The sequence below is a fragment of the Grammomys surdaster genome, unplaced genomic scaffold (genome assembly GCF_004785775.1).
Source record: "Grammomys surdaster isolate TR1022 unplaced genomic scaffold, NIH_TR_1.0 194, whole genome shotgun sequence".
In the NCBI taxonomy this organism is placed as follows: Eukaryota; Metazoa; Chordata; class Mammalia; order Rodentia; family Muridae; genus Grammomys; species Grammomys surdaster.
In genome coordinates, this window is record NW_021604639.1 from 3,912,406 (window position 1) to 3,934,250 (window position 21,845).

The 21,845-nt window shown below is 42.5% G+C and overlaps 1 protein-coding gene across 1 annotated transcript in view; it reads right to left on the bottom strand.

Moving 5' to 3' along the window:
- The window catches only part of Heatr1 (HEAT repeat containing 1), a 47,668-nt gene that overhangs the window by 6,854 nt on the left and 18,969 nt on the right, over positions 1-21,845 (bottom strand). The window contains exons 23-43 of the mRNA XM_028769916.1: positions 20,309-20,551; positions 19,749-19,880; positions 15,774-15,877; positions 15,487-15,630; positions 14,753-14,871; positions 14,538-14,659; positions 13,224-13,352; positions 12,151-12,381; positions 11,276-11,402; positions 10,576-10,736; positions 7,546-7,592; positions 7,086-7,209; positions 6,297-6,437; positions 5,326-5,618; positions 4,497-4,647; positions 3,417-3,575; positions 3,137-3,271; positions 2,898-3,002; positions 2,646-2,814; positions 1,965-2,119; positions 1,191-1,349 (exon numbers count right to left, since the gene is read on the bottom strand). Of these exons, the coding sequence (XP_028625749.1) occupies positions 1,191-1,349; positions 1,965-2,119; positions 2,646-2,814; positions 2,898-3,002; positions 3,137-3,271; positions 3,417-3,575; positions 4,497-4,647; positions 5,326-5,618; positions 6,297-6,437; positions 7,086-7,209; positions 7,546-7,592; positions 10,576-10,736; positions 11,276-11,402; positions 12,151-12,381; positions 13,224-13,352; positions 14,538-14,659; positions 14,753-14,871; positions 15,487-15,630; positions 15,774-15,877; positions 19,749-19,880; positions 20,309-20,551 (3,150 nt within the window). The remainder of the gene's footprint in view (positions 1-1,190; positions 1,350-1,964; positions 2,120-2,645; positions 2,815-2,897; positions 3,003-3,136; positions 3,272-3,416; positions 3,576-4,496; positions 4,648-5,325; positions 5,619-6,296; positions 6,438-7,085; positions 7,210-7,545; positions 7,593-10,575; positions 10,737-11,275; positions 11,403-12,150; positions 12,382-13,223; positions 13,353-14,537; positions 14,660-14,752; positions 14,872-15,486; positions 15,631-15,773; positions 15,878-19,748; positions 19,881-20,308; positions 20,552-21,845) is intronic.

Sequence of the window (21,845 nt, forward strand, 5' to 3'; positions counted from 1 at the left end):
TTTTTTTGTTTTGTTTTGTTTTGTTTTGGAGACAGGGTTTCTCTGTGTAGTCCTGGCTGTCCTGGAACTCACTCTGTAGACCAGGCTGGCCTCAAACTCAGAAATCCACCTGCCTCTGCCTCCCAAGTGCTGGGATTAAAGGTGTGAGCCACCACTGCCCGGCTAGCTTTACCATTTTTAACTCCTAGAAATGTAATCAATTGAATGAACACCACTAAAAGTCTGCTTTGGGCTGTTTACCCAGTGAGGCTCATATTTGATAATTTGATAGTGGTGATTTCTTTAATAAAACCTCTAAAAAATTCCAGGTAAGGAATGTTAACTTCACTCAAAATACCATGGCACTCATTTCTAACCATGGCTCCAACTAAAGGAGTGATCTGTGCACACACCAGAATCACTTATGTCACAGCTCAGTGACATTAAAAACAAAGAATGACCCAGAATTTTTACTATTTGAGACTGAAAGTATTTTAATGCTTATGCCTACTATACCTAGGACATTGTGAAATATAGCTATTTATGAGAGCCTGCAGAAGAAATAAGGAATTCTTTATTGTGTGTGTGTGTGTATGTGTGTGTGTGGTGGCTGTGTGTGCACTTGTGTGCACCTGCATCTGAAGGTCAGAGGCCAATTTCAAGGGTTGTTCCTAAGGTACCACCACTTTAATTTTTTCCAGGGAGGCTCTCATTTTTGTATGTAACTTTCTTGCCAGCGTGCTGGCTTTTTTCTTTTCCTTAAATGATTTTTTATTTTATGTGCACTGGTGTTTTGCCTAACTGTATATTCTAAGGTGGTCAGAGCCAGTGGAACTGGAGCCATGAACAGTTGTGAACCACCACGTGGGCACTGGTCATTGAACCTGAGTCCTTTGGAAGAGCAACAAACTCCCAACTGCTGAGCCCTGTCTCCAGCCCCCAGCATGTGGCTTTTTATGTGAGTTCTAGAGATCAAACTTTGTTCATATGTTTGCACAACAAGCACTTCATCAACTGAGCCATCTTCCCAGCCCAAGAATTCTTTACAAAAGCTATAATTCTCTCTTATAGAGTGTATCAGACCTCTAGTAGTGCAGGCCTGGGGCCAGGCTCTCCCTCTCAGTACCCTGGGCTGACATCTTGACTCCAGGTGGGCACTCAGGCAACACCCTGTGCGAATGCAGTGTCCCAGACTGACTCTCAGCCCTCACCTTAGGGGAAGAGTCTCTCGTCTTCAGCAGAATCTGGTAGTTCAGGGGTTTCCACATGGAGTCATCTGCCATAGCCACAGAGAACTGTGCGATGCAGGGCACCAGGTGCTTTGTTACGCGTTCTTGAAACTTTTCTTCTCCTCCAAGCCTGTTTTCCAGCTGGGAGGAAAGACACATGGGCTGTCAGCAATAGGTCACATTTTCCTTGTGCCTGAACACATCCCTAGTGTGTGTTTCACCATCTTTCATAGCACCTGGTCACTTTGTGTTTAGAGATGACTCTGTGAGGACAACTAGTGCCAGACCAATGTCATCATTGTGCAAACCCCTGAAATGAATAGATGAACTGCTGACCAGAACCACGTGTCCTTCAAAGAGAATTCTTCTCAAAAAGTAAGTTCTCCCCATGCCAACTTGTCTCTAGGGCCAGCTTCTTCCCTCTGGAGCTCAAATAGCTGCAAAAACCCTTAGCACCAACCTCTCCCTCTGGAAGACCTGGGGTGATGGTACTTTCCTGTGGGAGTAACCATGCTCAGTGAGGCTCCTTTGACAATAGTTAACATGCCTTTTTAATGGCTAAATGGACAGTGAGATAGTATTTCTTTCCTTTTGAAAAATTTCCAAGTAAAACTCTATGAACTCTACAATAAAGACAAGTCCAACACAGGAAAATCCCATTTATAACAAAGCCTTGCAAGCTATCATGCAGCATACACAAAACCTGCACAGACCGATCCAGGAGGCCTCGTGACAGAAGGCCTTCCAGTGGATTACCTGATCCACCAGGGGCATCATCAAGGCTTCTGCTCTCTCTTTGCTCATGAAATTCTGGGTGTCGAAAAGGAAGATCTTATACAAGCAGTTCAAGATGAACTGCAGCAGCAAGCAGCACTTTTCAGGGTCATGCTCGGAGTCAAAGAAGGCTTCATCTGCATGCAGGGAACAAGTAAAAGTGCAAAACTCTTAAGTCCTGGGTGCTTAGACACACTCATAATTACAACCAGAGGACTGTGGGGATGACCTAGAAGCTGTCAAAAGCAAAACACCCAACAATGGTCTCCAGAGATGGGCTCTCCTTTAGAGCTAAGACTGTGATGCTTAAGTTGGGCAAGTTCAGACACTTTAGCTAATTATTAGTAGAGGATAGACCAATCCAAACCTGGGGATGGAACCCACGACCTTATCTTTATCAGGGAAGCACTCTATCAGTCGGCTGTCTCCAGCCACAAATTTATTATTACACAGCTACTATCGATAATGTGTAATAATGTCCACTTTATCCTTTTTCCTATGTCATTGATTATTTGTTCTAACATAATAGAAAATATGGCAAAGTAAAAATTCACCATCCTTAGACCAAGGATCATGAAAATCTTTTCTGAGCTCTAGGTCTTGTGCTAACTGCCTGTGACAGACACATAGACAAGAGTGCCTTGGCCCAAAGGAGCTACCAACCTGTTTTGGAGATGTTTACTTGGTTCAAGGTATCGGCAAAAGGTTTCACCAAGTGGCCAGCAAACAGAGTGAAAAGGCCTTTCAACTTCTCAGCAATGCAATCGGCCAGATTGTAAAATGTCAGCAGCCTGTCCTTTGGGGCATCTTCTGTCTTGGCCCAATCAAACAGCTACAACCATGAGAGAACAGTGACTTCATCTACTCATCCTGCCAGTGACAGTGAGCAAAGACATGCAGATAAGAAAGGCTCACCTTGAAAAAGAGAGGCCTGAATGTGACCTCAGAAAGCTTCACCACCATGGCCACTAGACAGTCAATGATACAACTTTCTGTTTTCCCAACTTCCTCTAGATCATCCTAAAAACAAAGGAACTAATTAGGATGGACTAAATGTTTTGGCAAGGACAAATGCTACAGTGTTACTTTTTATCTGGCTCTTGCACAGATAGGGAATGACAGTTTTAGGGCATGAGGAGTGGGGACCAGCTCACCTCTGAGTGCTGTGCCCGGAAGTCCAGGGCTTCCAGGAAAAAGGTGGTCAGCTGAGACTGGTGAGATAAGAGCTCTTCCTTTTTCATCACCCCAATGTGCTCTTGCAAGATGCTCATAAATGGGCCCATGTGATTCTACCATGAAGAGAGCAGAGAATGTTTGCCTTGTCTTAGAGCTCAGTGCATCCTCACAGAAGCAAATGATGCTATGCTCCCAGAAGTGAACACTAAACATTTCAGTACCACCTCCCCTCTCCAAAGTCCAACAGTCAACACTCACCTTCCAGTTCTTCTGGATCTGCTTGAAAGTCTTGCTAATGGCTGGCAAAAGGACTCGAGGTGAGAGCCCAGTGGCCAGGGTCTTTTTAAGAGCTGTCAGGCGGATGTTAGCCTGTGAGGCAGAACCCATTTCGCTAGTGATTTTCTCTAGGTGAATCACCTGCAGGAACATGAAGAACAGTGACTGAGGGCACTGGACTGTGCTGGCAACCCCACTCACAGAAAGGCTTGGTGATGGCAGGTCACCATCAAATACCAGAGCAAATCATCCTTTTAAAGCAAACTGACTATCTGCAGAGAAAGCTGAGTACATGACTCCCCTGACTGGAAGCCCACGAAGGAGGTGAATGCCGAGCACAGAAGCACATAGGACCCTCAGCCTGAGGGCTTTCCTACAACTCAGGTTCGTGCTCACTAAAAGCAGTTGAGGAAGACTCCAACTCAGGTTCGTGCTCACTAAAAGCAGTTGAGGAAGACTCCATCAGCCTAGCCCCCTTCCAAGAGGCAGCAACTCTGGGCTCTTGCTGTACACAGTGGCTGTCAAGTCACTAGCAGCATGGCAGTCAAGACTCAGCTTCACATGGCAAGTCAACACAAACCAGAACACCAGTAACCTGGTCAAGGAGGACTGACTTTCATGGAGATTTTCGGTTAAAAATGCTGTTTGCTCAGTGTGCTGACAGGGAACCTCTCACCTGTAAATGAAGGCCACTATACGAAACACCTTACAGTTAAGAAGCTTTCCCATCAAAACAACAGCCACACTAGTGTCCAAAACAACAGCAGGCAACTCTTCCTGCCCATCCTCAAAGATCTAAGGTAAATAAAAGCTGTGCATTACACACAGCTGAAAGAGACGGACACCCTATTTTTCCTGCTGGTTCCATGATGAAGTAGAAATGACAATGGAAGAAAAAAAAGATGTTCAACAAACAAACACCTGTTTAGAAACAAGAATCACGTAATGAACCATAAAAAGAAATAAGTAATGAATAACGAAAGAGCCAAGTAGGAAGGCTGAATGGGTAAAACTGCTTCCCTTGCCACCCTGGGAAGCAAATCATAGTTGAACCAATCCCACCTGGGTCAGAAGACCTTCCAGGTAGGGGCTGATGAAGTGCGGGAGAGTCTCAACAACTTTGTGCAGGGCGGCCAGGGCGCTGAGCAGGCAGACCTCACTGTGGACCAACCCACTGGTGTTCTTCATGGCTGTCAGCAGCGAAGGCATCAGGCTGGTGAGAAGGGACAAGTGCATTAGAGCAGCTTCAAGCCACAGACCCGAACACTAAAGAACGGAGCTGGGGACGTGAAGAAAAATTCGCAGCCAGTTGTGTTTGCTACAACACTGTAACCCACATGTGCAGAACACTGCCTGTACACTTTGTACCACTCAATCCAAGAGATCCTTGGTGCCAACAGTGCTGATACATGGTAACTGTGAAAAAGAATGTTCTTCAGTGGATGAACATGTGCTAGGTATCAGGGTTGTGTACAAAGCACAAAAAAGCGTATAAAGAAAAAAACGGGGGGTGGGGGGGTGGGTAGGATATGCCCCTGTATTACAGATGGCAGGGCTTTAAGGTAAGTAACTTGTTACAGCTGCATAGCAGGTTATGATCAGAGCCAACAGCAGAGTCAGGAGCATCCCGGTTCCCTCTGCTACAGCAAAAGGCTGCTCTGGCCATGCTTCTTCAGAGGGAATTCCACTACTGCTACCTAAGCACAGTGACTCTGGAAAGGAAGAACATCACTAAGCAGTGTCTGAAGGTCACAGGAATGGTGAATTTTCCAGAGCAAAGAAAAGATTGATTCTTTCACAAGTCTATTTTCATTTACTTTCTATTCAAGAAGCCAAAAGTTCTGAAGGCATTCCCCCTTTCTCTGTTGTAGTGGCTCCTGTTTCAAGGTACCTGGGTAGCTGGGGGATGGCCAGCGCTTCCAAAGTGGAGGTCACCTCTGCTATGCATAGCAGGGCACTTCCCAGGACATTTTTCTCCTCCTTTTTCTCTGGTGCTATCAGCTTTACTGCAGTGTTGAGAACTGGTATGAAAGGCTCTCGGTTCTGTGCCCCAAAGTTCTTGCATAGGAGTTTCAGGGTGTACAGTGCAGTCTGTCTGTTAATCGCCTGTTCATCTTCTGCCTCCTTTTTCTTATGTTGCACAATGGCCAGAAGGACTGGAACCAGTTTGAGAAAGCGGTGAACCTGAAGAAATGGCAGCCAAAACAGCCAGTAATCAGGGCTATAAGATGGCCAGTCTCCTATCCCATCTCCCCTACTTGGGTCTGCCTTATCTAATCGAAATCCAGACTGAGTCCAAAGCCACACACCACATTCAAGCAACTGTTCCTCCCCAGTCCCCAGTGTGGAGATGATCATGTTAAACAAGTGGTCTACCATAGAGCTCCAGCTCCAGACCTCTTTTTACTGTTGATTTTTGAGATAGGGTCTCATTACCTGTCCAGATTGACCCTGAACTTACTATACAGCCTAGACAGGGCATGAACTTGAGATCCTCTTGTCTTGGTGTCCTAAGTGCCACTACCAATACTCCATCTGCCTTTTTTACTGCTAAGCATATGCTGTCTGACCAAATTCTGATTCATACATAGCATCCCAGTGAGAAAAAAATCAAAATATGCTTCAGCTAAGGGCTGCATGGGTCACAGCAAGCAGAAGTGCGTTAGAAATTCCATCTTCAGATCTTCCTTAACATGTCTATAGCATGAGAATCAACAGCATGTGTCTCTCTCGCACACATCACACACAGTATGCCAACCCAGATAGTAAGAACCTCCCATTTTAGATGGTGTGCCTGAGAATTGTGAGCGAGCTAAACAAGTCAAGGAAGTCAGGCAGGTTTGCAATAGGGTCCTCACTTACCGTTTTCTTCTTCCAGAATGTGTTGTGCTGGAGCTTGTTATTCAAAAGATCCAGAGCTTTCCTACGAACAGACGGCAGGGGGTTACCCACCAGCCCTCTGATCACAGAGATGAAGGTTTCTGTGGGCAGCAAGGCATTGACCTACAGAGAAGGGAACATTTAACACAAAAGGAAAAGGAGACTCAACTCTGTAAGACAAACTTTATTATTTTGACAGAAAGCATATCTGTGTAGCCCATGCTATCCTTGAATAAAGATTTGAGTGCTGGGACTACAGGCATGTCCCACAAATCACCATGGCCAGCTCAGATTCTTACTTATTATAAACCCTGAGGGGCCAGACCTTTTCATACACATTCTCTCACATAATTCTACAATAGCACTCAGGCAGTTATTATTAATCACAAATAAAACAAAACACACAACACTAAAAGGAAGAAAACTATAATTTCAAGGCCAAGCATGTACCTATTACATCTAATTGGTCTTTTTATGTTATCCCACTTCAATGACGCAGAACATTATATATACATGATCGACTATTAAATTCATCACATTTTTTGAGGCACATGTTCTCATCATTGGTAGGGAAACACTTATTTTCCAGACAAGTTTGTTTTTAGACATTAAGAGACTTGAACAAGAAAAACATGAGCTTTCTTATATCAAGAAAAGTTATTACTAAGTGTATTGTTAAAGTGGAAGTTTTAGTTAAATAATTTTACAATGGCATAAAAAGTAGTAACAAACACGGTAATTAAAAGAGAAATAAAAGCCTAGAAAGCTTACCTTATCCAGCATGTCGTAAGCTTTGCTGAGTAGCGCTCGCCAAAACTTCCCAGTCAGTTTGTCTGCATTCTTTTCCATGGACTGTGCTACTGTGTTAATATAGCTGAGAACTGTTTCTAGCAAACTAAGAGAGACACATTCAGAAAAGGCAAATTAGTAAATTATTTCACTTTATTTCAGAAGTTACAGGAGGAAAAGGAGAGGAGGGAGCAGCACTGGTCATCCTCTGCTTGGAAAACCAGTCCACAGTCTTCACTCTGCCTTGGAGCAAAATATTCAGGGCAAAGAAACAAATTTAACAGACTTGCTTTCAGAGACAAAAATGTCTGCAGCAAGAATGAAGCTCGCGTGCAGAGCGGCAGTGAACATGGTCAGACTGTGTGCATCTGTTCATTCTTCCAATTACTTTGCAAGTTAGAATTATTCCCAAGAAATTAAAAAAAGAAAAAGAATAACATACCTCTGTTCAAGTCCCTGTAGGCTCTTAGGACCACCGCTTTCAACAACCTAGGAATTAAAGAACTTCATGAGAACAGTATAGATGCTGATGATGAAGTCATCTGACATGGGTTAAAGAAACAGACTATTACCACAAACTCGAAACTCTTCTGCCAGTACAGTTTAATTAGATTCAGATCTCCCTCACTGGCTGCAACCGTTTAATTGGGTTTGTAGTATGCGTACAGCATGGCAAGATTCAGAAAAACACCGATGCTTCGTGAGCTTATACAGGGTATTAAACCAAGCATTATGAAAACAGATATGGCCTATCATGTAATTGCTTCCTGGGTCTTTCTATATCTCAGACACCAAAGAAAGCCTGAACCTGAAATTAAGTTTCTGAACATCAGATTTTTGAGACCAGGATATGGAAACCTATCTTGTTTTAGTTCTTTCAGTCCAGTGATGCATACTGTTCCTCTTTAGATATATTTAATCACTTTCTTTTATTGCTGGGTAACTAATTTATGTCCATTTTTTTCCCTATGCATAAATTGAATACTGCTCCTTACCTAAAATGCTTGAGATGAGACCTATTTCTATTCTGGATTTTTTATTTTGGAAAATTTGCAAATAATGATAGTGAGGATAGGACACGTGTATAAACATGCCCTGTTTCTCACGTGCTTCTGTTTTGACCGTGACCTGACACATGAGGTCAGGTGTGCGATTTTCCACTTACGCTGTTAAGCGAGTGGTTTGAAATGGTTTTAAAAGTTTGGCATTCTGAAGCATTTCTGTCAGGTTGAGGTTAGGATGTTCTCCTGCACTAATAAAGCTTGAGAACATCTTTATAAGTCTCTCAGGCACCTGGGCAAGCTTTCCTCACCTCTCTGACCCTTTCTGAAGTGGCTGCCTGTGCACACACACACTACCCGAACTGCATGGCTCATATCCTTTCATCTCTTGGCACCCTCAGTTTTCCCATTTCTGCCACTCAGATGAAGAGCAAAGCAGTGTCTGTCCCATTTGGTTCACATCTCTTGCTTTGCTCATCAGGGCATTTGGGTTCTATCAAGTATTAACTGGCCATCCATGGTTCCTCTTCATCAAAATGCTATTCTGTGCCAGCGAGCTCACTCATGAGATGCGGTGATCTATGTCTACAGCTTTCCTTCTGCCTGCTTATGGTGGCATTTTGTTGACTCAAAATTTGAGAGAAAAAATTACTTCTCCTTTGATCACAACACTGGTCTCCTGAATTTTCTTTTAAAAAGCTCCAGATATTGCTTTTCACATCAAAGTTTTTATTCTACTTAAAATTATTTGATGTACATGGTGTGAAAGCAGATTGTCTTTCCTCTGTAAACAGAAACACACCATGCCAGCATTAGTTTTTTTTTTTTTGGTTTTTTTCGAGACAGGATTTCTCTGTGTAGCCCTGGCTGTCCTGAACTCACTCTGTAGACCAGGCTAGCCTCGAACTCTCGAACTCAGAGATCCGCCTGCCTGTGCCTCCCAAGTGCTGGGATTACGTGCGCCACCACCGCCCGGCCTCCAACAAACTTTATAAAGAGGGATAAGTCACAGATACTCAAGTGACCCCGGCTCCAGCATTAGTTCTTAAGTGTACATTTTCTTTGTGCCACTTTTCTTCTCCCCCTCCACCTAGGTGTGCTCTCAGCCTGGTGGTCAGTTACACTGACTGTCTGATCACTCCTTCTCTACCATTTGGCTTAACCCTCAGCACGTCAACATCATTTTTAAAGACGTTAACTGGGGAAGTATACTGAACTTCTAACCTAGAATCCTTGAACAGTTGAGTTTTTTTTAAAAAATCAATTACTTGATATATGAACGTATATACACACACACATACACACAGAGTCACTTGCAAGCACTCTTGTGCATGCTACAGTGCATGTTTAGAGGTCAGAGGACAGTTTTCAGGAATGGATTCTCTACTTCCTACATGCAGGTTCCCAGGAACAAACTCGGTCATCCATCGGGCTTGGCAGGAAGGGTATACCCGCTGATCCATCTAGCCAGCCCAACAGTGTGTCTTCGTATACATGAACACTGTCTGTTTTTAAAGTAGTCTTTTGTGCTCTTTTTTTTTAAAAAAAAAAAAAAGAAAGAAAAGAAAGAAAGAAAAAGAAAAAGAAATTAGTGGAGCAGTGTGGCACATGCCTTTAATCCCAGAACTTGGTAGGCAGAAGCAGGTGGATCTCTGAGTTCCAGGACAGCCGGGGCTACACAGAGAAACCCTGTCTTGGAAGAGAAAATCCTGTAAATTCTATCATAATATTCTTGTCCATGTTTCAGTAGGCTGAATTTTCAATACCTCATTTATGTTGTATTGTTTATGAAGATTTTTGTCTCTGTAACTTGAAAACAGTAACATTTTATAATGATAAGGTGGCTGGCTGGCACAGTGAGACAACCCTACCACGCCATCTCTATCGGGCAGCTGCAGAGCTAATGGGCGGTCTAGGAGACTGCTGACCCTCTTTTTTCCTGATTCTCATTATTTCTTTGCTTGCACAGAAGTGGTGACAGAGGCACCTGTGTTCCTGACTTGGGGAGAGGTGCTGACAGTTCATCCTTGATATAAGCCATAGTTTCCTAAAGAGAGCTTCATCAGGCGGCTATGTTGTTCACAATCTTCCCTCAGAACCAGGTGATTTATCCACTCAACTGGCAGACACTGGATTGTTAGCACTTTGGGGCTGGCATGAACAATGCTATCCTGTATTTGCCTGGAAAGGACCAGTGGTGTGCATGCTCACAGGCTTCTGCTAAGTCTACACTGTCTGAGAATGAAATCACTGGGTCTCAGCTCTGGTAGACAGTGTCCAACAGTCTGCACGGTGACGTGTACTGTTTGTTCACTATCTTTCAAGGCATGCCTCACATTTTCACAAGACATTTGGCAAGCTATTTCTTTGTGAGTCTAAGACACGATTCTTTAGAAAAAAACAAGATTTATCATAAACAAGTTTTTATCAAAAACAGTTTTTATCATAAACAAGCTTAAAGAACATATTACCTTTTTGAGGAAAGGATTGGAAGCCAGGAGTTGGGCCATGAAGGACACTGACAAATACTTAAAATGCCGAAGCTGCTTGTTTGTGTGAGTGTCCACCTTAAAAACTGGTAACATGTCCTGTTGCACGTCACTCTTAGTAGTTACTGTCTTAGAGGTGGCTTCTGGAAACCAGCAACAAAACAGGTAACTTTAGCCATCTCCAACAGCTAATCTGTACAATGTACAACTGTGGCATGGTGAGCAGGATGCCTGCCATCTCAGAGAGAACTGTGCTGGGCTAGGAGACCGGGCTTTCCCTTAGCCAAAGCAGTGAGTAACGGCAGAATGTTTACCAAGAAAGCAGTCAGCCCACGGGCCTGAGAAGAGTGGATCAGTCAAAGTAGAAAATACAACAACATGGGAAAGTGGAGACAATCAGACATTCTAGATCTGGACTGAGATCCTGAGGGCTGGAGCCCTGAGGCTGAAGGAGGACATCTCCACTCCAAATGCTCATCTAAAAGCTGAAGTGTGTATCTCAGCACTTTGAACGTCACACAGAGCTAACAGAGTATCAGAGGTCAGTGATCAGGGGTCTCGGGTGAACTCAACATCCACAGTTCATCTATGGATGCACTAGGGTTCCAAGGACTGCCTCATTCCGGTCTGCTCTGCCACAGCTCTCAGTTTAGATGCTAGCCCATACCTGACAGGGGCTTACCTTCCTTTTCCTCTGGCAGCTTTTCTAGGTACTGGAGGATATGCATCAAGCTCTGGACCTGATTCTGGACACTGAATTCACAACAGACTGAAATCCAGAACTCAGTATCTGCCTCTAAAATAGCATCCTGTTTGGAAAGAAGGGGAAAGGTGACAATATTGCCTAACAAGTCCGTCAGTAAGCACACATTAAGGACACCCCCAGAACACACCCTGCAGCACTAAGTGCCTTTCCCTGTAGCTGTCAGCAGATGAGAGAGCTATGAATTCCTCCAGTAACACAGAGATTCAAAGAACCACGCACAAGAGCCCTGGCTCTTCCAAACAACTGGCCAGTCCTCCCCTCACAGAGCGCCTCCAAGGCAGCTTGCTGAGGCCATTTCAAGGCCTCTCTCTGCTGGGCTTACAACAGAACCACCAGGGGGGGCTCCAGACCCATTTCTTAGAAAAAGTCAAGGGCTCTCATAAGATGTTTTGTTGCTAGGGATGTTCTGGGTTGCTGGGCAGTGGTAGTGCATACTTTTAATCCCTGAAATCAGAAGGCAGTGGCAGATGGATCTCTGTGGAGGCCAGCCTGGTCTACAGAGTGAGTTACAGGACAGTCAAGGATACACAAAGAAATCCTGTCTCGAAAAACAAACGAACAACAAAAGGTATTCTGGGTTTACACATTCTGATAGCTTTTTTAAAAAAACAAACAAACAACAATAACAAAAAACCCCCCAAAAAATCTCGAAAAAGCTTCTGGGCACTCGAGCATTGTCAAACTGCACACACTTAGGCAGTGCTAGTCCCATACTTAAGCTGACAGTATCACAAAGCCCATGTGACGCCACCCCATTCTTGCTTACCATCCCACCTGATATATATGCTGACCTTTTCTCCATAAGCAGCCACCAGCACTGTTTTAGTGACATACTGTTCAAAAAGCAAGACAAGGAGAATCCACAGGAATTTCTCTGCACCTAGCGTGTTGACAAGCTGAACAAGGATGGGCAGGCGCCTGTGCTCAGGCACATGTGGAAGTGCATCCACAAATACACCGATGATTTTCACCACAATCTCTTCAACATTTCTAGTGACTTCTATAGAGTCTCCATTATCAGACTGCAAAAAACAGACATGGACTTGAGGAGGCACAAATAAGGATTAAAACCAGCTTTCAGAGGGATTAGGCCTCTCAGTGAGAACTCAGTGAGCGTCTATTTGATTCTGCATAAATCATGCCCTCCCATTTGTCGTTCAAATCCTGTTTCTTATGAATTTTTCTGGTTGGTCTAGACCATGTAGATGTTTCTTTACTCTAGACTCTTTAGCATTTACTTATTCCTTTGGCACATAATGTATGTATATACACACAAACATACATTAGGCATTCGCCCTATAGCTGCCAATGTATTGAACACAGGAAGCACCAATCTAACACCAAGAATTAAAAGGAGATAGTGTGAATCCATTTTATCCCCAGAACAGTCAAAAGCATGGCAGATGATATTCACAAGTGTGAGTGTGGAGTAGTAGATATGCTTGAAGCTACTTTTCACATCGTGTATTTGTTTCTACCTGGTAAAGACAAGTCCTGGCTCTCAGACTATGCTTAGAAAACTTGTGTTAAACTGCATGCTAAGAAATTTGCCACTGTAACTATAAAAGTTCCTTTCTCTCTCTCTCTCTCTTTTTTTTATTGTATTCTCAACCTAAAAGCTTCATTATCAAATTATAAAACAGTCAAAACGCTTCCCTGGCTACACTACTATAGTTCAGTGAAACCAGACCAAGCGTATTTGATAGTAATAGCAGAATATGTGGTTCATTTGTAAGCCATTTGCTGGCCTCACCACTCTAAAGTTCTGGACAAAGAAGAACCTGATTGCTTCTAAACTGGCATTTACATGAAAACTGTACAAATTAAAAATAGTAACAACGATGGTGGCGTGTAGACAACCTACCTCAATAAGTGCTGGAATGACCATTTTCACTGTCTTGCTAATAACTTGAAAGCTGTAAGCATCATCTAGGCGCATGACATTGGCTCCCATGAATGTGAAAATAGACATGATGTTGTGAAGAACTTTATCCTGAAATAAAGTACAATTATCACCATTTTTCTCTTTCAAATACCAGAGTTATGCACAGGCCTTAAGGTTAAGGCCCTGTACCACCAGAAATAAAAACAAGCAAAAAAATAAGTAAAATAAAAATGGGCAGATCACCCTTGCTGGCTGCAGCAATGGATGGGCCAGCCAGGGCAGAGCGGGAGAGCTCTCCCTGATGGTGTGAGAGTGAGAGAGCTGGTAGACTGACCAGCTCAGATAACACTCAGGCCCAGATCCAGGTCCTTGACTTGGTCAACATCTACCTCATCAATAAACTGTCACTGTCAGAGTGTAGGAAGGGGCTGGTCCTACAGATTCAAAACTACTGGATCTCCATGACATAGGCCAACAACAAGATATCTGAGAAGAGTCCCAGTGAGGATCCAGTATTGACAGTGTAGCAGAAACTAGAGGCCTCAGACTAGACTAATGAGTCACTGCAAGCAAAAAAATGTGGACAAGAGACACACTACAGCTTCCACAAAGAGCTTTTTAGAGTCTTTTTTTTTTTTCTTTTTGATGAGGAGGTTGCAAGGGTGAAGGCTGACAAGGGGGCTGGAAGATGAGTGGGACTGGGTACATGATGTGAAATTCACAACAAACCAATAAAAAGTTAAAGTAGGGGAGAGGCTGTGGTGGACACCTCAAGTTTCCAAACATACAAATGGTCAACATACATAAGAATGTTGGGAAAACATAACCATGAAGGTAGTATCATCCAAGTCTGGGGGACAGTGATATCAAAATGACAAGACACACTTTGCATTCACTACAGTGGCTAGGAGTCCTACTACTGAATGATGTCACCTCCTTGAGGTAAACAATAGTCATTATTTTTTTGTCTTGTTTAATATCTTCTGGGGACTGGCAAGCTGGTCTTCCTGGAGAGTTACGGGATGTCAGATAACATATGAAGAGTTGACCACACACTGTCAGTTGAAGCTTCGCTCCACATCCCAGTGAGAAAAGTTACTATTATTTTTACTTTACTCACTGAAGCTTCTTTTTTCTCCCCAACACTAGGAACCAAACTGGATCTTACATTTGCCAGGTGAAAGCTCGACCACTGAGCTCCAATCCTCTGCCTAATGAATTTAAATCAGTTCACACCAATGCACTGAAGAAGAGACCTGAAACAGCCACTCAAGTCTTACTGCTTTCCCTTACCGGAAATATTCCAGCAACAGTACCCAAAAGTAGCAGGGCATGGTGGTGAGTCTGCGGCATCTCTGAGAGGCGGATGCACTGCACGATCAGTTCCACATTGAACTTCTCCTCATCTACCACATCTACAGCAGAGGGGAAGGAGAAAGTCTGAGTGGCTGATATACTCATGTGCACAGCAGGTAGTTTTCTGCCCTTCACGCCCACCAAGCACATACCTTTAGGTATTCTGCCACCGTCTGGGGAGAGTTTTTGGCAAATGTTGAGCAAACAACTCAGAATTAACTGTTTAGTGTACTCCACGTTCCCCTGCTCTGATGACAAAGGTTCTAAACACCTTCAGGAACCCCAGAAGAGAAATGATTGGGAATTTAGAAATTAATATAGTCACATTAATTACTACTGCATTCCTATTCAATAAGGAATAAAGGAAATAGTATTATTAAATATAGTACAATAGATTTCTAACTCTACTTTTGTTTCTCATACAGCCAAGTACATCAAATGATTTCTTTCCACAAATTACATACTTCCCTCTAACCTACTTGGAATCTTCTAAGAATGTGAGAATCACTGTAATGACAACAGACTCCTCAGCTTAGTGGCAAACGCTAAAGCTATGCTTTCTAATCATTTACAATTAAAATATAGCAGGTGTCACACAGCATCCTTGAAATACAAGTGACAGTGGCTAAGATATGGCACTGAAAGTTAGGTAGGAAAGCAGGTAGAGCAATGAGGTCAGCTGCTACATGACCCAGGAGGAAGTCAGTTTAGGAAATCTATAATGGGTTACTGAACCCAGTCTTCAGTATTTCAACTACAATACTTTAACTTCCTTTATTGAACAGATGATCTGAACAAGAAAGTATCCCCAAAAGACAGTGCTAACTCAACACGGGCAAAATTTTATCACCCTATTGTCTCGCAGACCAAATCCAAGCGCCATTACCTTGACAACAAGCTAAAGAGAGTTGGGATCAGGATCTGAGGGCCCCTGAGCTTCTTTTTGTGCTGCAACAACTCCAGGATGTGGGTTACTCTTTGCCAGTAAGAGCCCTCCACTTCTTGGACAGATTCTACATCTTGTGACTTTCTGGAAAACAGAGAAGACAAAAGTTGACAATGCAAACACTATTATACTTGTTTATGCAAAACTAGTTGAGTATCTAGAAATCACAACTATAGCCTGAGCCTGAGGAACAAGACCAGACCCTTTGGTGTGTTCAAAGCTCTTACTTCTGTTGCATTTTCTGCCTTCTTGTTTGCTGAATTGTGCCCAAAGATTTAGCTTTATCTCGTGGCTCCAGTTCTATTCTGATTTGTTCAGCATCGACAGAAATCTGAAAAATTGAAATAACAGCTAGTGATGTAGCTCACTGGAACAAGATTACAATAATAGTTGTAATGTAATTATAAACTATCAACATTAAAATAAAACAAGAGAGTTGGGCGGGGTTGGTGTACACCTTTTATCCCAGTACTCAGGAGGTAGAGGCAGGTGGATATCTGAGTTCAAGGCCAGCCTGGTCTACAAAGTGAGTTCCAGGACAGCCAGGGCTACACAGAGGAAAATCAGGTAGATAGGTAGGTAGGTAGATAGATAGATAGACAGGTAGATAGATAGGTAGGTAGGTAGATAGATAGATGATAGATAGAGGGATAAAGATTGCTGCAATAAACATGACTGCACAGGTCAGTGAGAGCATTTCAGTCCACATTTATATCGCTATACCACTTGAAGCCTGCCCAATCCCCAAATCCAACCACTACAAATGACTTCTTATGCATTATTTAGGACACTTTCAAGTACTATGTTGAATAGATTCCTATGGTATTTACTTGCTTTCACTAAGTACAGAAAAATGTACAATACAGTATTTTGGTAATCACACTTGCCTTACAATCAAGGCTTATCTTTAGGTGATAGGGCTTGTTTGAAAATATGTCTTCTTTGGTTTGTCTGGTTTTGGGTTTTAGAGATAAGAGTCTCAGTATGGAGCCCAGGCTGGCCTTGAACGTGTGATCCTTCTGTTTCACCTTCCAAGTGGTGGAATTAAGGTGTGTATCAATCTATGGCTTACAAATATTTCATGTGCACACTAGTCTGCTGTTTACTGAGAAGGAAAGGGAGTAATTTAGAATAACATGCTCCTTTTTACAACCTCTTAACTATCTTATGAAATTATCATATAAAAGAATATCATATGAAAGAAGTGTCTCTTTTGGGCTAGATATCAATTTAACAGAATTAAATAGTCATTATATATTTAAAGTCTGTCAAAATATTATCCACTATGATTTTAATTATCACCATTTCTTTACAAATAAAAATAAGAGCAGAGCTTGTCACATAAAAAGGGACTAAAGGGACAAACTCTTTAACTAAAGCTAGAATGACATCCTGGATCTGCAGCTGTCCTGCCCTCTCCCTATCTGATGTTACTTTAGCTTGAAAATTCACTTTAGCTGAGCCCTCTTGCTAGCACACACTTGCTTCTAGGGGATCCCCGGTCTCTGTTATAGGCCTCTATCTCTGAATATGGCATGGTACCACTTCTCCAACATAGCACCTCCTAATTCCACGTTCACCCTTCATTGTGGAAAACCTCCTTGTTCCACATCCCAAAACAGACATATCTGACAGTTTTACAGTCCAAGAGATTCTTTAGATATGGGGTAGAATCAAGAAAGCTCTTTTGTTTTCAAAAGTTTTGAAACTACAAGTAAATATTGGATTAAATTCAAAGAAAATAATTGTAAAATATATATGTGAGATATTCATTAAAATACAACTATGGTCTGAGTAGTAAATGATATCAAGCAATACTATCAGTTCTTTCAGGTATGTTAGACAATGGTCAATTTTAAAAGGTGAAAAGGTAAAAAGTGCATAGGGATGGAAACTAAAGGAGGAAAAGCTGTTAAAGATTGAGACTAAATCTGGATACAAGAATTTTATCATTTAAGTTAAATATTTTATGTGTATGGTTGTTTTGCCTGTATATACATCTGTGTACTACCTACATGCCTGGTGTTTGTGCAAGCCAGAAGAGGGTCTCAGATGCCCTGGAATTAGAGTTTCAGATCCTTGTGAGCAGCAATGTGGGTGCTGGGAATCAGACCCAGGTTCTCCTCTGGAAGAGCAACAAGGACTTTCAACTGCTGCAGCCGTCTCTCCAGCTCCAATTGCCATTATTCTTCTTGTTACATACATACATACATACTATGTCTATTGTGTGTATACACGTGTGTGTGTGTGTGTGTGTGTGTGTGTGTGTGTGTGTGTGTGTGGAGATCCAACACAGACAGCAGGAGACTTCCTTGATTGCTCTTCACCTTATTTATTGGAGCAGGGTCTCTTACCTGAACCTAGAGCTCAACTACACAGCTAGTCTAACTAGCCAGCTTGCTTTACAGATCCTGTTCTTATCTTCTAAGTGCTGGAACTACAGGTGGACTATCATCTACACCCAGATTTATGTAGGATACAAACTCCAGTATTCACACTCGTATGGCAATCACTATATGAACCCCCCCTACCATTCTCAGGTTTAGTCAATTCAAGAAATGGAATAATGTAGGAGGAGCTAAGGTGGGAGGAGTAAGGGGAAGAAGACGAGGAGTTGGGAGAGGAAGAGAAAAAAGGAAGAGGAGGAGCTAGAGAGGGCAGAGATGTAGCAGGATGAGAACCACACAGGTATGGAGAACACTCGTGGGGAACAACTTATAAGCTTATAATTAGGTTAGCTAATTGGGATACAGCTCTCTTTGTATGGGCATCTTGTTATTAATCATTATCAAACATATAAAGCCTTTGATTAATCTATAAGAATTAGAGTCTCATTCTCTTACTGGGCCCGCATGGATGGTGGAATGGTCTGGGCAATGCCTTGCCTTGCAGAGACAGAGTGGAAGACTGACAGAGCCATCTCCCACACTGGCCTCTCGTGGGTGGCAGGGCTGGTGTTTCTGGTGGGCCAGTTCTAGCTGCTGCGCGCACACGACCTCTGGCCACAGAACATGTCGGCTGGGCTAGGCAGGGCCGCCACAGCTTAGATAGACAGCCTGAGTCAGAGGCCGGTTTAAATAATTACCACAACAGAATAACCTACCCCAATGATAGCTAGATTTCAATGTACATACAAACATAACAAGCAGAGCTCCAATTCCATCTTATACATCACATATCTATTCAAGTAAAATAAGGTCATCTTGCCAAACATCAAGTCCCTCAAAAATTCCCTATTCCTTTCATGAAACAGGCAGGTACACCTAATATGAGTAAGATCCAAAATAAGACAACCTCATGTGTAACTCAATGAAAATATACACTTCACATCAAACAAACAAAAATTGGAGAGGCCTTGCCGCACTTTCAGTTTGTCCTGCTTCTTGCACATGGATGGAAACATGGCCTCTCAGCTTCTGGCTTTAGCCACCTGCTACCAAACCTCTCTCACCATAATGGACTCTTGTTTTGGAGCCATTTGTGCTGTTCTTAATCTTGTTCAAAGAAGCTTCCTATATAGTGGGTAGTGGTTATTACAAACTCCTAACCATTCAAAATACTGTGACAGTGAATGTTCAGCCAGATGGGACATCTATACTGACCTGCTCCATACCAAACTAAGACTAGGGAACATTGTGGTAGAGTAGGCAGATATACTCGAAGACCAGAAAGATGGAGAAGAATGCTGGGGTTACATGCACAATATTGCGCCTGTTGACATTTTTTGCATGAATGGGGAAGGGGCCCCCGAGGCTCCACTCCTGGCTGAGGAGCTACTGGCAGTAAACGGCTTCTGAGAGCAGGATGCCACTGGCAGGTTGCCTATGCCCTGGTGTATGACCCCACACACATCCACACGTGGGCAATACTAGTTGGGACTTAGTGGATTGTTTCTTTTTAAAAAGTGGGCTTGAAGCTGGAAAGGAGATACACTGGCAAGGGTTAGAGGGGGAGGCAAGAGAAGTACCTGGATACAATAAGATGCATTGTAATCTATAAAAATGTTACAGAATAAATTTAAAAATGAAAAAAAAAATTGGTGAAGATACAAGAATTGGGTTTTGAACCCCTCTGGTATATAATTTTCTATAAATCTTGTTAATAGTAAAATCTGACCCCAAAGGAAGAATGTAAAATACAGGTTATATACTTTGTCAACAGGAAAGACTAAACATGTACAAATTAGAAAGTTTGCAACTTACCCCTTTAAAAACACTGCCAACTGTCTGAACACAATGTGAGTTTTTGCAGTTCACTAACAAGTCAAACAACACACACAGAAGCTTCTGCTGAATCTTTCCATCTGATATAGCTGCAAAAAATGGCTTTGTAATCTAGGAGTAGAAAAACCCAAGAGTCAGAAAACAAACTTCCACCTAACTTTCCCTTACTATAAAACAACTGTGCTTCATTTCTCCATTTAAAATTCAATGCTTAAAAAAAAAAAGACGGGGCATTTCTTACTCCTGTGCGTTGTGATGCATGGGTACGCACAGGTGGAGCTAAGAGAAGAAGTTTTGGGTACTGGGTCTCACTGTGGCTTCTGGGGAATCACCCAAGTTGTAGAGTTTGCATGACAAGCACCTTCACCTGTGGAACCATCTCACCAGCTTTTAAATGCAATTCTTTTTAATGACCTGTATTCAACTTTTGAACAGAAGCTAAAATATACCTGTGCCTTTAAAAGCAGGTTCAACCTACTAATAACTTACAACTGTCTTCATGCTTGATCAAGCTTGGGTTTCTAAAGGAAGCCACTAACCTTTTCAAGAGCAGTAATCTGAATGGTTGGCATTCCCGGGTGAAGCTCCTTTGTTGTGTGCATGGCTTTTATGAACAGCTCTAGACTCTTTGGGTCCTTTTGTAAAAGTGAAGCTGAATACTCATTGTATTTTCCCAGAATGAGATGCAAAACAATGGCCTCATCCTTCAGGACACCTGTGGGCCCCTTCTCCACCTTCTGAAGGAGTTGTTCCGCCACAGGCAGCAGTTGGACAAGCACCATCTAAAGACACAGAAGGTTGTCAGACTCATGCTTTACTCAGGTCTGCTCACCTGACAGTTCTCTAAAAGTGGTTGTGAGGACAGAAAATATGACCTAAAATATGCGTAGATCAACAGTTTAGCATTTGCTAAAGCACTGCATTTCCACCAACCACCATTTCCAGTTTGATATGACTAATATGAATTCATGTGAATTCATAGTATATGAAGGTCATATTATATTAATATTATATTAATATAAAGTCAAGGCTTCAATAATTAAACCATAGGTCAGCAAATCATGGTTTGTCTAACAAATTCAGTCATGTCCTATCTTTTTAGACTTTCACTGACAACAGCCATAATTATCTGTTTACATACCTTCTATGCTTGCTTTCCCTTTTTTTTTTTTTTTGTTTTGTTTTTGTTTTTTGAGACAGGGTTTCTCTGTGTAGCCCTGGCTGTCCTGGAACTCACTCTGTAGACCAGGCTGGCCTCGAACTCAGAAATCCACCTGCCTCTGCCTCCCAAGTGCTGGGATTAAAGGCGTGCGCCACCACCGCCCAGCTTTGTGTCTGCTTTCCTAAAAGTGGCAGATCTGAGCAGCTGCACAGAAAGATGGTCTACAGAGCCAAGAGTTGTTTCTTGATACTACAGAGTACTGCCTCTCACCCAGTCCTTAAACAAACTCCTGTATACTTAACCCCTCATAGAACACAGCGGGCGTAATGTGAGCATATAATCTAGCACAGCGCTCCAAAGCTCACCTCTACGTTAATTAGAGTACTGTACTGTTCAGGAAATAAGGACAAGGAAAAAAACCCTGCCCTGTTACTAGAAACACAATTTTTCTCTCAAACATTTCCAATTTGATCCTGGATGAACCAGAAGACATGATCCTCTGGATCATGAAAATACATGAAACCATGTATTTTCTAAGTAAGAATAAAAAGTTCCAATTCAAAAACTACAAATATGTTTCTTTGTAGAGGATTTCTCCTTGAAATAGTCACATAAGCTGGGCAGTGGTGGTGCACGCCTTTAATCCCAGCACTTGGGAGGCAGAGGCAGGTGGATTTCTGAGTTCGATGCCAGCCTGGTCTACAGAGTGAGTTCCAGGATAGCCAGGACTACACAGAGAAACCCTGTCTAGAAAAAGAAATATGCACACAAATCAAATCCTATCTAGAATAAAGCTGATGCGAGATAACACACAAATTTGTAAAGTGAATGGACATTTGTGATATGTGCTTTCTGCATCCTGTATCCTTCTTTCCTCTGTGATTCTTCTTCCAGTTCGTGAAGAACATTCTCCC